At 30.7% G+C, this 14,769-nt stretch overlaps 1 protein-coding gene across 1 annotated transcript in view; it reads left to right on the forward strand.

The window, feature by feature from the left end:
• sca (scabrous) overlaps window positions 1-14,769 on the forward strand; it is a gene marked incomplete in the record, with an annotated part of 146,762 nt that overhangs the window by 53,291 nt on the left and 78,702 nt on the right. The window contains 1 exon segment of the mRNA XM_024361135.2: window positions 3,425-3,626. Within this exon segment, the coding sequence (XP_024216903.2) occupies window positions 3,425-3,626 (202 nt within the window).

A 14,769-nucleotide genomic window follows, 5' to 3' on the forward strand; every position in this document is an offset into this window, starting at 1 on the left:
GACTTGGAAGAGGCAGATTAAATTACAACATTGTCTTTCCTCGTGGCAGGTAGATTGCCTAGAACTTCCAGGTAAGAAAATAACTAGGCCAAAGCTGATGGCGCCGCACTGGCTGTTTGTTATAACCGCCCCGGTGGTAATAAAGTACGCTTTCCTGTCTGGCTTAAACTCCTGATATTAATATAATTAACAAAGAATAATTAAAACTTTAACACCAAAAGGCAGTTTGTGAGTAAACTAAATGAATTAAGCAAGAGAAAAGTTCGAATTTATTTTATATAGAAAGAGTCATCAATATAAATAGTATTAAAGCGAAATATACGATAAGTATAAAATGGTGGAAATAATTTTGTGCTTCGCATGCTGTAGAAAAATTCTGGCTTACTTATTTTTACTAAACTATTATTAGGTGAGAGGCTATGAGCACCTATCAAGTTAATGTAATAAAAAAAAATACACTCATTATTCTTGTAATATTAATTAAAGGTGTAAACTCATTTTATACCCTAAATATATAAATTGAAAAGTGCAACAAATTAGAACGTTATTGAAATTGTTTATCTATAACGGCTTGTTGATTATATTAACTTTCATTAATTCGAATGTTGTATTTTTAACAAAAACATATAATTAAGTTTCATTCTATATTGAAAATTTTATTTATTAAATAAATATTATTCGTAAATATATTATTAAAAATTTCTGTTTTAAAATTAACAGTTGCTATATAATCTATCATATCTAACTAATCGATGCCCTTTATAGAAGTTCACTGCGAGTTAAAAGTTACCTCACGTCCGAATAATGTACCAATTAAATTTTATTTTTAATATGTTCTTTTCTTATTTAATAATATTTTAAGAATATTATTATTATTATAATATATGTATATTGTTTTTCTTTTTTTTTTCCATCATCTCTGAATCTTTCTCCATCACGATCATGATAAATATGGTGTATTTTCAAGTATTACAGTAATAATGTACACTTAATATTAAAGTGCAATGCCCAAATTATTTCTCTCCCCAACTTCCTAAAAACTAATTCTGTTAATTATTTCGTGCTATTTTGTAATTATCAATATGCATTTATCTAACCCAACAAGAATGCTGATAATTACAAAATTTATTAAGAGAGCATCATGGATATAACCTCTTATGAAACTTTCGTTATAAATAAATAAAAGACTGCGAACCTGAAGGTCCGATGCCGATAAAACTAACGGTCCAGGCCAAACATTACTTCCATCAATCTCATCAAAACCCTAGTCATCAAGATTTGACCTAACACAATCCTACGGTAATCGACTGAAGACACTTGTCCGTCGGATTATCGTTGATTATCCTTTCATTTTTTCATTCCTTATCCATCACAATAATTTCATAATTATAATAATTATTATAATAGCCCTATAATTTAATATAAATAATAATTTCAATAGCCCATTTAAATGTCATTGGAACTCTCCGATTGACTCATCCTTCTTCGGTCTAGCATTCTATTCAATAATTTACTTTCAAATACCTTCAGGTTTTTTTTCTTTTTACGTAAGCGGCCACGTCTCGTATTTGTGTTAAAGTATTTTCCAATATATTAAGGCTTCGATAGTAATTATGAAATTTTGATCTATATACTTACTTTATTCATCGATTGCTTTTATGATTTTAAATTTATAAAAACTTATTTTGAATAATGTTTCTTGCTCGTAAAACGTGGTTCCTGAAGCCATTTAGGTTAAGACAGCTTATCTAGAACGAGGAATAGAAAAAGAGACAAATTGAGACAGATTCTGAGACTCCTCCAAGTTGTCACTATAATTAATTGTTCTGACCGGGATTCTCACTTTGGTTGGATGGAATCTCTCCAAAATCTGATCCATGGATAGCTTGCTAATTCTGGAATTCATTAAATCCGGTTTCTTATTGTTTCAAGTAATTAATTAACGGGTTCATTTATAGCTTCATCTCCAAGTACCTTATATATCTTTGATTGTTTTTTTTGTTAAGAGCTCTACGCCACTTTCTTCGAAATGGAAAAATAAAAAAGTTTCTGTATCTACTGAATGTCTCTATTTATGGAAGACAGAGTAATTTTTTTCGAAAAGACGAGCTTGATGTTACTACCAACTTTTCCTTCCATAAAATAAAATAACTAAAACCAAACGTTTGTTTACCTCTGGGGTGCTGGTGATCAAGCTAGGATTCCTAATAGTATAATGTGATTTCACTAATACAAGAGCTTGACCGTGGTTTAATTGGTTTCCAATCGATATCTCATTAGTATTATCATATCTCTTAATGAGAACATTTTCTATCTACAAAATTATCTCATCCGAAATCATGAAAATAACTAAACCTTCTTCTTTTGTAATGTAATTAAATTTCAAATTGGCACAGCCAGAAATAAAATAAATGTGATTTTCTTTGATTAACGAATCAAAGAAAATTGGTGCAATAAAAGCTAGGTGGTCAAACATAGTTGCCGAATGTTCATGGCAATTATGATCCCTAGTGTGGAAAGATATGAAGAAGAACAAGAAAGCTTCTTGGAGGCCAAACTCGACACTCCAACATGATATATAAAAAAAAGTTTTGCTGATTTTGATAAAAAAAACTCATCGACAATTAAAGGAAATGTGTTATATATCTACAAATATAATTTTTATCCACATCACAATTTGTGCAATGTGGTTTGCTGCGGTTAAACAAAGAAGATACTAACCCTCAAAGTTGGAAGGAATTGCTGGTCATAGTGAGTTGGAGAAGAATCTGCTCTAGATAGTTAATCCACTGACTTTGATACTGCTATCGATACTTTTCGTTCGATTATTGTGATAACAGTATCGATACTTGGTATATAATTATTTAGAATTTGAAGAAGTTTGTTAGAATGAAAACAGACCTAGGATATTTATTTTCATTTTTTACTATTTATTTTATTTTACTAAAGTCAACATACTTTAACTTCAAAGTTTAATTTTTTAGTTGTTTATCTTTTGTTATTATGATTTATTAATTAATTTATCTGTTTATTTTTACTGGTGATATAGATATATTAATTTACAGATTTTTGTATTTTTATTTTATTTAATTTATTTTGTGTATATATTTTTCTTTAGTAGGTATATATGACATGAATGGACACTTATGTTATGTCCTTATGAGGTAAACGTCGCTCGAGCGGATAGGGTGATGAGACAATGAAATGTAAATAATGTCTAAGTTAAACATTTTAAGTTTAGCTCGGACCCTCAGCAGAAATTTATATGTAAGTTTGTACATCATCCGATCCATTCGTATGATTGTTCTCCAGTTATGACATAGCTTACAGCCCTTATTATGACATCTTGTATTATATTGAAAAATAAAATAAAATAAACATAATGAAAAGACATAGTGATGTAACAGTTGCCTTGAATTTTCAGAAATGAACTGTCCGAACTGCGAGAACGGTCAAGACAAGAGAAGAACGCCGAGATGAGAACGAGCTGGTTGGAAAGCAGTGTCTCTGAAGCTCGTGGGCAAGTCTCCGAACTCGGAGCTGCCCTCGAAGCCCTGACATCCCAGCTCTCTGGCCTCAAGACTGAAGTCAAGGCCAACGCTGCAGCAATCACATCTCTTCAGAAGGTAAGAATTCTTATAGAACTGAATGTGGATATTATAGGAACTGCAGGTACAATTTATACCTAACGTCACTGTAAAGTTAGAGTTTTACAATGTAGTAGGAAAACGAAGACATGAATGTGATAGTAAGCCACACATTCTCTCATGGTCACCGGTATGGAACAGTACGAACATTCTAGTTGAAATATTTGATGAATATATTATTTTGTATAAAACAGTGAAATTAAAAATAAACGAAAACCATTTCACTCGAACCTATATACCTATTAAAATCGAACTTTGAAAAAAAATACAATATCAATTAAGATAATTACATGCACGACACATGAGGCAAAGGAGAAAAAAACACTAACTAAAATTGATACTTTATTAAAATGTTTGTTTTTAATTAGTGATATAATTTATTTTGTTTTTTAATTTGCTATTGAGTATGAAAAATACAATATGAAATAAGATTAATATGATACGATGGTAACTTACAAAGTAACTGCTGATTGGTAACAGTCTTATATCAGAAGGTCCCGAGGCCATCTTCTGTCACTTCGACGGATTATCTGAATCTATTGGGAAGATAGATAATAATATAAGGAGATAAGGAAAATTAGAGAGTAATATTGCTAGAGATTAATTTATTTTCTTACGATTTTGTTTAATAGTAACATTTGAAAACAAAAGGACAAACAAGAGGAATCGTATATTATTTATACTTTGCATGTCTTCTCCTACAACGATTTAGCACCGTTTAAGCTCGGTTGCTTAAACCTGAACCTGCTTTGGCTTTGCCATTGTGTCCGCCATTTGAAAATCTGTTAGAAGCCATTGTTACTAGGTTTTGAAAAAAAAAAAAAAATAGTTTTTCCCTGTTATCTTTTTTTATACAATATAAATTATGAATAAACGCTTACTTTTAACTATCTATCTACTAGTACTCACAAGCAATCTTAAATGATTTTATTTAATTTTTTTTAATTAAAAAAAAACAAGGCGAGATCCATTTTAGAAACTTTATTCCTAGTATAATTCTATTGTTGGACAAGAAACAAATATTTACGGAAACTTAATAAAAAAGAAAAAAGTTTAGTAAAAAAAAAAAAATCTCTAGGCTTTACTTAGAAAATATAAAGGACCTAAACATTCAGTGACGCAAAGCAGTAAGTGCTTAAGTAGGGACGTGAGTGAAATATATTATAACGAAGCAGAGAAGGCAGTGTGCTAATTAAATAGCTACACTAATAAATTCCAGATTTGAGAAAGTTTGAGCTTAATTAACTTTTCATATGGGTTCTTCTGCGTTCCTCATTATCGAGTTCAAGGTGTGAAGTTTTCTTCTTCTAAACTTATATTATTATATTTATTTATATATAATATACACGTATATTATATGTATATACACAATTTTAAACAAATAAAATCATAATTTACATGAAATGACGGATCGTTAAGTATTCACTTATGTAACCATATTACACTCAAAATCGTTATTTTAATATGTAGATTTGGTACAATCACCAATCAGAAAAGAGAAAGAGATGTTATTAATAATAAAACTCATTGCTAGATGTTGAAGCTCATACTCGAGCTGCTCTGTAATTATACTTACGCCTTGTGGGATGGGAGAAATAATCCTAATTAGCACCCTTGATTAGACAGGAAGAATCAAGGTTATGCTCTATAAAGGAATGAAAGTTTGAAGGAACAATTAAGAAACAATGCAATCTTTTCTAGATTTAACTTGACAACTGACAGTTAAGGATCAGTTGAAATTTATTTATCTGTTTAATCCTAGAATAAAGGAACACAAATATTTAGAATAAGAACATTCTTTTTTATTTTTAAATTATTTTACTATTAATTAAAAGTAGACTCAACATTAATCTAGAAACTGTAAATAAAACAAAATGTTATGATACTTTATTCGAATTTTTTAAATAATATTTTTCATTGAAAATATCTGCATTTTGGTTTTTAGCTATTAATCAATAGCTATTTTTATATAGATGATTGAGACTGTTTTTTCATATCTGAAATTTCCTGAAAATGTTTTTAACTCAAAACGCTATAAGTAGCTGAATCCCCAAGAACATTTTCATCCTAACTTCTATTTTATAGGTGTCGTCAAAAAGATTTTATTTTCTTTAAATTTGAGAGAGGTTATCTTCCATTAGGTTAATCTCCGCAGAAGTACTGCAAGGTTCAGTGCTCGTGTGGTTACATACGATGTAAATACATGTGGTTAGGGTATACAGATGGTTGAGAGTTTCTCTCGATAATTCAATAGTCGATTGATTGGTGCTCTCACTTTGTGCTTCAATACGACTTTGCGGGTATTTTCCCATGAAGTCTCTTTTTCCTGCTTTGAACAATCAAAAAAAAAAGTGCAACAACTCCTAACTGTAGCTGGCTAATACCACTCCATCAGAGAGCAATTAGTATCATTGGACAAAACTTCATGGACGGAGGGATTGCTCACATACCGGGGATATTTCTTTGGATGAGTTTAAAAATAAAAGTGATATAAAAAATGGTCCGCCTCTCACCGTAAAATATAAAAAAAAAACTCTAATCAGAATAATTCGGCGAGCGCAAAGTGAATGAATACTTTTCAGATGTTGTTTGACTTTAATTTATCTCTTTTCGCAGGTTTACTTTGCTGCGTTAATGAAAAGCCTAACTCTTCCTTTTTTTCTTTCTTTTTTATGAGAGTTTTTGTCCTACTTTTTTTCTACTCCTTCTTTTATAAAGAATATTACGACCGCGGTATTGATACCCAAAAAGGATTTCATTACCGGAGAGGACATTGTTTTGTGTTTGCATTGAGCTGTTTGCAGTTGTGGAAAAGTAACTGCGCCCAGCCGCCCGGTTTTAAATATTCAGCTGGAAGGAGCTACGTCGTCAAACACAATAGGGAGAGCCATGAATCTTTCATAACTGTCTTGGAGCACTTTATTGCCGAAATGCCTCTGCTCCTAAAGAACGAGCTGGCGACTTGTTTCCTTAGCAAACTTCTGCTTCGGTATAATTACCTCTCTCATCACAGCTATTATTAATTAAACTTGAAACATTATTATTTTTTTATTGATTAATTATTAATTTTTCAATTATTAATCGATAAAGAGATAATTATCTCTAAGCGCCAGCATTCGTGACCCTCTGGGTTGCCTTTGATCGAGAAGCATATGTTTTCTCAGGCAGTATTACCCTTATATTCTGATTCTATTACCTCCATGGCAGAGGAAGGATCCTGTGCCTGGCATCTGACCCTGGGTAACGAAAGCAATTTATAAATATAATCTTTCTAGAGCGCTTCTCTGTTCTATAAACGTTCATAAAAATAAGTTTATGGAATTCGTTAAAAAAAAAAAAAAAAAAAAAAACCTATGTGCTGTGCAGAAATATACTATTTTTTATTTAAAGGTTCTTTGTTTTTTTTAATCCATATACAGGAAAATGTACTAAGCTAAGCATTAAAAAAAAAAATAAAAATTATTAGCACAGAAAGTACAGGAGGAGGGTTTCTATAATTTGTTAAACTCAAATCATTATATTGTGTTTAAAATTAATTCTAATAATGATAAATAAATTCAGAGGTCTGATGCCTACACCCTAGTCTTAATTTTTAACTGCCACACAATAGTAGTGACAAATAGCGAAATTAAAATATCTATATTACATATTATTGTTGATTTGATGGCAAAGTTTTATTGATCCTACAAGTTTCTCTGAAAAGAAAAAAGTCAGTCAATTATTAGAAGAAACCTTTGTATTATTTTTTGTATTACGTTCTCTTGAGAGATTGTGACATTTCGTAAATTGATCAATATAATTGCTATAAGTGAATGTTTTAAGTGTTACGTAAGTAAGGCTATTCTAGGATGGAGGATATTGTAAATTTATTTTCCAATATTTTTAATTACGTCTGATATTCGGTTAGATTTTTTTTTTTCAATGTGAGTCGAACATGAAACCACACTAAAATAAAACTAAGCTCAATAAAATAAAATTAGTATATTCATCGACGAAATGGACACTATTAATTAATATTAGTGATTGAAACTTAAAAGTTTCATTATTTTACAAACAATCAATACTGTAATAGGCAATGTAAGAATAACTACAGAATACTGTGCATTTTTTTAAAAAAACGGAAAAATTAAGAGTATTTTTTGTTTCTTTTATATCGATATTTGTTATCCATTTATCATCAGTTATACACATTTCTTATACTACATAATTTATACATAATAATTACATTCTTAAACACTCTTATGCTGAATTTTGATAGACTTTTGTTATTGTATGACAGAAAAAAAAGAAGAAATATTGATCCAATCCACTTAGACGAACTCATCACAACCCCTCCAATTTTCCAGAACTTTTCCAGATGGTAGGGCCTCGGATATCTACCAGAACCCCTTAAACGACAAGGAGGAACTTGAGGAAAGAACCCTCTGTTGGTTACAGGATGTATATGAATAAGGGTTTTAGCATGAGGAGGCTGCGGTAACATGTTTCCATTGTTGAAGTTTGGAACCTGGGCGCACGACAATGGGGAGAACTAACTTCCGAGTTGTTGATATATTAAGTAGACTTTCATTGTTGATAAATCTGCTGCGGAAAGTCTGCTTTTAATTACCAACACAGCGTTCCCTTATGTTAAGACTTTGTTCCTTTGACGTTTACATCCTTTGAAAAATCCTCAAATATTGTAAAGATTAATATAGGTTACTCAAATAATCTTTAATTCCTAGTATCAAAACGTCCAATGAAAAAATGTTTCCATAAAAAAAATGGATTAGTGAAACAAGTATTCATATGTGATATGTTGTTTAGTATAATTATTGCGTGCATTGCGTGAAAATAAAATTACAATCATTAAATAATATTCACACTAGATCCTATGACTAAAAGAAACTGGAATAAAAAAAAAAATAATCACATTTACCATTTTGTTTTTCAATCTTTCTCTCTTGCTAAAGGTTTATTTAAGTAATTATGAGACTCACAATTATCATTTTATCAAGCAAAGATAATAATGCATTGTGTCCATTTTGTGACAAAATTTATTTTCCATGAATAATGGAAATAATTTTTAGCAATTCAAAGTATAATTTTTTTTTGGACAAAATGCACTTTGATGTGCTAATATATTATTATTTTTAATATACCTTTGAATTCTGCAATATATGGAAAAATATGTAAGATAAATTCATATTCTGTATTTAAAAATAAATGAAATATAATGACGAGAAAATTAAATATCTGATATATCTAAATAATAAACTATCAATATATCTTTAATCAACTTTTAGTTTTTATCATAACCAATTAAAATATCCGATTTATTTTTTTTTTTTTTTTATGGATATCAAGAATTTTTTAAGTAATATTTGTATTTTGCCATTTCTTTTTTATAATAAATAAATCATATTCTTCGTCGAATTGGTTTTAATTATAATAAATCCATTTATCGGGTAATAAAAATTGAGTTTCATATAATTGAAATAATGTTTGAATAAAATTTCATTCTATGAATATAATGAAAATTAATTTTTCTTGAAAGGATATTTTTTTTAAATCATCTTTCCTTCATGATATCCCGATTTAATAAAACAAATTATTTATGGTAACCTAGAGAAAAAGAGATAAGAAGTTAGGAAGCCAGCCACTCACGGCTGAATAGAAAAGTATACTAACAATCCAAGACCAAGGTAGATTGGGGTAGATTTTTACTTCCTCGCCAGCGACCTCATTTCGTAGATTACAGAGTCTCTCCAAATTATTCCTTACTCCGATGTATAATTTTTTAAAAGAAACAACCACCCTCCAGAGCTAACCGGGTTGAAGGTTGGAACAGATGAGTTTTTAATCATTTTAGCTCCATTTTGGGTCCAATCGAAGTTAGCTTTGAAAAAAGGGGTTATTCAATTAGGGGTTGGTTCAGGAGGGTGTTTTAACCCCCTGAAAATTGAACTAATGTTTAACGCTGTAATGAAGGTGGTTTCTATTCGATTGGAGGTTACAGTAGATGGGAATAATCTTATAATTATGGCACAAGTAATAGTAACTTTATTTCAATTGATTTTTTTGTTGTTCTCATACCATCATTTTCACATTAGCAAAAAAGAATTTCTCAGTCTCATATACATTTATATTTTTTAGAATTCTCATTCTGGGAAAGATCTGTAGGTTATGTTTCTAAGACTAGGTATACTTGATTTAAAATTAAAAGTGCAACCAATGAGAAGGATATATTTATTATTAATTCCATAGGTGTTTATTTATTAATAAATTTGAGTCTAAAGAAAAGAAAACTCCTTCAATAAATACAGTATGGATTTTTTAAACTATTGTTTCATATTTTTATACTTAAAATACAAATACGCGGTTGTATGATAATAGAAGTATGATACATTTATTATTTATAATTAATTTGGTTATAAAACTAATTTTCTGAATTATTAAAAAAAATAAAACCTATCTGCTGATGCTGACTCCTTAGAATTTCTCCTGATTTTTTTTTTTTTTTTTTTATTTGAACAATTTCTAGACGAATATTAGACAAGTTATATTTAACCTCTATTCATACTATATACAAATATTCAGCAATGGTATAAAGGTGTATAGATATATAATTTTGTTATTGATAATTTTGATATTAAAATGTCTAAAATTTGTATGGATATATTTGAATTTACCATACCGTAAAGTCAGATGGAATTGAAAGTTGTCGTCCCTTCAAAGTTTTTCTTTTCTTTTCTTTCAGTTGTTTATTTTTTTTTTTTTTAAGCTTACCGAATATATAATAAAGGTAACTTATTATTTCCAGGAAAAATATTATTTCATGAATTCTTCTTTACAAGAATTTTGCTAAATTCAATATTTTGATCAGCAGATTACGTTTGGAGTGTTATGCAAAGAAACTGTATCACTTACTAAATTAATGTATCTCACACGCCCGAAAAAACAAAAAAAAATGTTACAAGCTTCTGATGAGATGTTTTTGTATCTTAACAGAAGTTTTTGTATCTTAAAAGAAGATACTTTGACAGACAGCGTTATTACAAAAATATTTGACAGCTCTAAAATTGATATTCGTTGTAGTGTCTCAAAGCCACAGAAATAACTAGATGCATGATAGAAAATAAATTTAAATTTAATTCATAGGTTTATAAAATAAATCAGTTTGATGAGTATTCGATCTTAGGATATTTATATTTCTTAAAATATATATATAATACAAAAACTCAACCTGCATTGGCTGTAAATGTGAAATATAGTTAAATGTTAAATTAGGCTGTAAATGTGAAACATCAAGAATAATTGGCATGAGTTCATCTCCAACTTCATTCATTTTCATTACACTGGGGTTTCAAGGGCTTTTTCCTCTTATTTAATTTATGTCAAGGCCATATTTTTCACTCAGTAATACTCCCGGCCAACTACTGAATAAACTGCAGGTTTTACAAGGACGAGCTAGGGCGAGCCGCAGGTAGGCTGTAGCAACATAAGGGAACTAACCCCTGTCTCTCCTAAGCCCTCATAATATCCCCGCTGGATTTGTATGCACATACGTAACCCGCTCTGGAGCCCTCCGGTCTCCCCCCTCAGCCTCTTGTTTAAGGCTGTATTTAACCGTGAGGGTAAATACGTAAAATGCCCTATTTCAAAGGCTCAGCGGCTTTGAGGATAGTCTAGGTTTAATATCTTTGGTTACGCTGGTGCGTAATTAAAACAGTAACCTGCGCTATGATAATTGCTCTATATTTCACCTAATTTTTTTTTTTGTCCATTACAAACGAAATATATAATTTCAATAAATACAAATTCGTTAAGGTAAATAAAACTCAGCGAGGCATGTAACAATTTTGTTTCCTATCAGTTCAATTCCCAAGAGCTTTTTAGCATTGCAAACAGCTGATGTACAAGCTTATAGTCAAATGCTTTACACAATTTTCATTCTTTGAATTTTTTCTCTAATACTTTATTATTTAAGACATACTGCAAATCCATGGCATTATCACAGATCTGTATATAAACTTAATTCTTTCTATCTGAAAAGACACTCACTCAATTTTCTATTTTAAGTCGTTGGATTGTATTTTTTTTAAATTTTTATATCCGGCCGGGAGGACTAATTATTGTTTATATCATTTTCGTTCCATTAATCTTTCTCCTGTGGAAAGTATAATTTAATTAGTTAGTTGAAGTAGAAACATTATTGTGTGCATGTATATGCAGTTTCACCAACGCCATGGTATATATGTACTTATTTATATAAATGAGATAGAATTTGGAAGGAAATGAGGTAAATGTTCGGTCATACAGAACTGAGAAGGAAAACGGTGTTTCATGAAATTATGATGGAAATGGATTCCTTCCGAATCAAATCAGATGTTTATTTCTTATCTATCCTGACCTTATATCATAAATTTGGCCCCCTCTTATTCATAAGCCTGTATTCAAATCGAATCCAAATTATCTTAATAGCCTTAAAAATAAAAGATATCTGTGGTTTTACTTTTCAGAAAAGGTTGAAATTTCTGTAAAGTGCTTTTTTCATACAACAAATGAAATACACAAAATTACAAAAGATATTAAGTAATCTTTGGCTCACTGCATTTTGAGAGACTTAGAAACTATATGTGACTTAAATAACTTAAGTAGTAGGTGCTTTACTAGTACAGGAACCTGTGGTTCTGAATAGTATTGAGAAAAGTGTTCTAGATTCCTCGAACACTATTCGTCCGCCTGCAACTCCCAGTAAGATTTAAACCTTATCCGAGAGTTTCAAATGTCTTTGGTCAAAGTTTTGTACTGAACCGTTTAGGTCGGCTTGTTGCTACGATTGATCTTCTCCAAATCCATTTAAAGAATTGAGTGTTCAAAATCACTCTAAAATAATCGTTATATTAACAAAATCTATTCATTAACTAGTATATATATATTAGTTTCTACAAGTCAATAAAATTAAGAAATCGAATTTCGTATATATATTTTGACTAAAGGGGTCAATTTCATTTGTCTCTGAGGTCAACTGGAACGCAAGAAAGATGACTATATGCCGCAAGAAGATAAACATCAGAATAACCGCTATAAAAGTCTATTACTTTTTGATAGCCTTAAGGCTACTGGAATAATAAAAAACTAAATATTTCATTAGTCTGAAGATGAATTTCGATTTCCTAATTTTACAATTTTACTGACTTGTGGAAACTAAAACAATGATTTTGAAAGAGTCCCTCTTTCTACGATAACATTTTCTCAGACCAAAATCCCAAACCAACCATTAGTTAGGTAGAAGAGAGATAAGAGAAGAGAGACTAGCTAGAGGTAATGGGAAATGGAATTACCAGGCGGGGGTAGAAGAACAGAGGCTATTTAATGAAGGAACTAGCTAGGAGCGACAGTGGGCCAGAGATGGGGGGATGGAAGTGGGGTTGGTAGTGCTTGTGTGTAGCTACTTCCTAGGAGGAGCCTCCTTAAAACATGTATACAAACCGCGAATCTCCTTAAATATTCCTTTAGCTCTAGGCTCTCACTAATGAGTCTAGCCTCAGGGCTCTCCTTCTCTTCACTAAGGAAACATTAACTCTCCTTCTCAGCGTCTTCGTCTCCCCTTCTCCTTTCAGTCTCTTTGCGTCTGATTCTGAAACATTTCTGTATTCAATCATTCTAATCCTCAGTATCTGGAACTTAAAAAAAAATATATATTATTATTACATTTCAGTCGTTTTTAATTTCATTCAGCCTGAAATGTTTAACAAAAAGTAATGAATTAATCTAGTTCTTTGTTTCTGCCCAAAACGTTTAAACTTGATTAAAACATTGTATTATTTGGAATTTTTACACTACAAGTGATTTACTCAATTAATTTGAACCATTAAATTGCTTTATTATGTTTTTTTTTCTCTTTATCCAGCCTGAAGGACCAATAATAATTGACGGGATAAATTACATGACGTTTCGGTTTGGAATTTTTTTTTCCTTCAATGGGAATCATCTCTATAATCAAACAGTTTGTAAAACTTTTCGAAAAGAGTATTTTGATTACTCTTTGGATAAAATAAATAAAAATAGATGCCTATGTTTCCCGCTTAGCATTCTGCCAATTCAGGTTTCACTTTTGATTATTTAGTCTGTGAAAAGAAATATTATGAACAACCTTTATGTTTTCGGTATAGAGGTTTCTTGTCATAAATTTCAATGCTGTTTTTATAGAATAATATTTCTAAAAGAAATACTATTCCGTAAACTTCGAGAAAGTGATAGCGGAAACTTTTTGGATCGTGATATGCTACCCAATTGTTTGGGAACTTTCAGGATGGGGGGGGGGAGAGGGGAGAAGACGAACTAACGAGGCGAGGGAAATCCATTGAGGAAAAGGGATGTTTCAGAAGTAGCGTGATGAGATGGTAGTTGGCCGAGAGGTGTAACCCGGATCCGAACTGCTAACTGCCCTCCAAAGTTTGGACCTCCAGAGAACAACTGTTACTATGGTCGTTATCTCGGGCGGGTATCGTTCACTAACGAGCCTGTCGAAGAGCGTGTGACATCATCCTTCGATGGCCTTTCCTTCCCTAGCCTGTCCCTGACGTGGCCCTTTGTTTGCCGGAACTCTAGTTAGGATTTGTTCTAGATTATATATTAGCTCACTGGACTACTGCAAAATGGAAAGTTCAACAATAAACTAATAGTTATTAATAATTGGGTAAAAATGCTTTCTTGTGTTGTAAATCATTAACTAATAATTTATTTTTATATTATTCTCTTATAAGCCTTTATAAATTTTCATATATATTTACGCCACATTCACTTAATTCACAAATCTCATTTACTATGAAAACCTAATCGCCCTTTTAGATTTTTGAATGACTAAAATAAATCAAACCCCGTCTTCATAGGAATTAGTTGCAATAAAAAATACTATTTCTCCTCTACTGAATTGCTAAACACACATTATAATATTATTTTTAATTTAACAATTTTTAAAACTTTGTATGTAAGATTTAAACCTTATCCGAGAGTTTCAAATGTCTTTGGTCAAAGTTTTCTACTGAACCGTTTAGGTCGGCTTGTTGCTACGATTGATCTTCTCCAAATCCATTTAAAGAATTGAGTGTTCAAAATCACTCTAAAATAATCGTTA

Source organism: Halyomorpha halys, unplaced genomic scaffold (genome assembly GCF_000696795.3).
Source record: "Halyomorpha halys isolate HHAL.00 unplaced genomic scaffold, Hhal_1.1 Scaffold330.1, whole genome shotgun sequence".
Classification (NCBI taxonomy): Eukaryota; Metazoa; Arthropoda; class Insecta; order Hemiptera; family Pentatomidae; genus Halyomorpha; species Halyomorpha halys.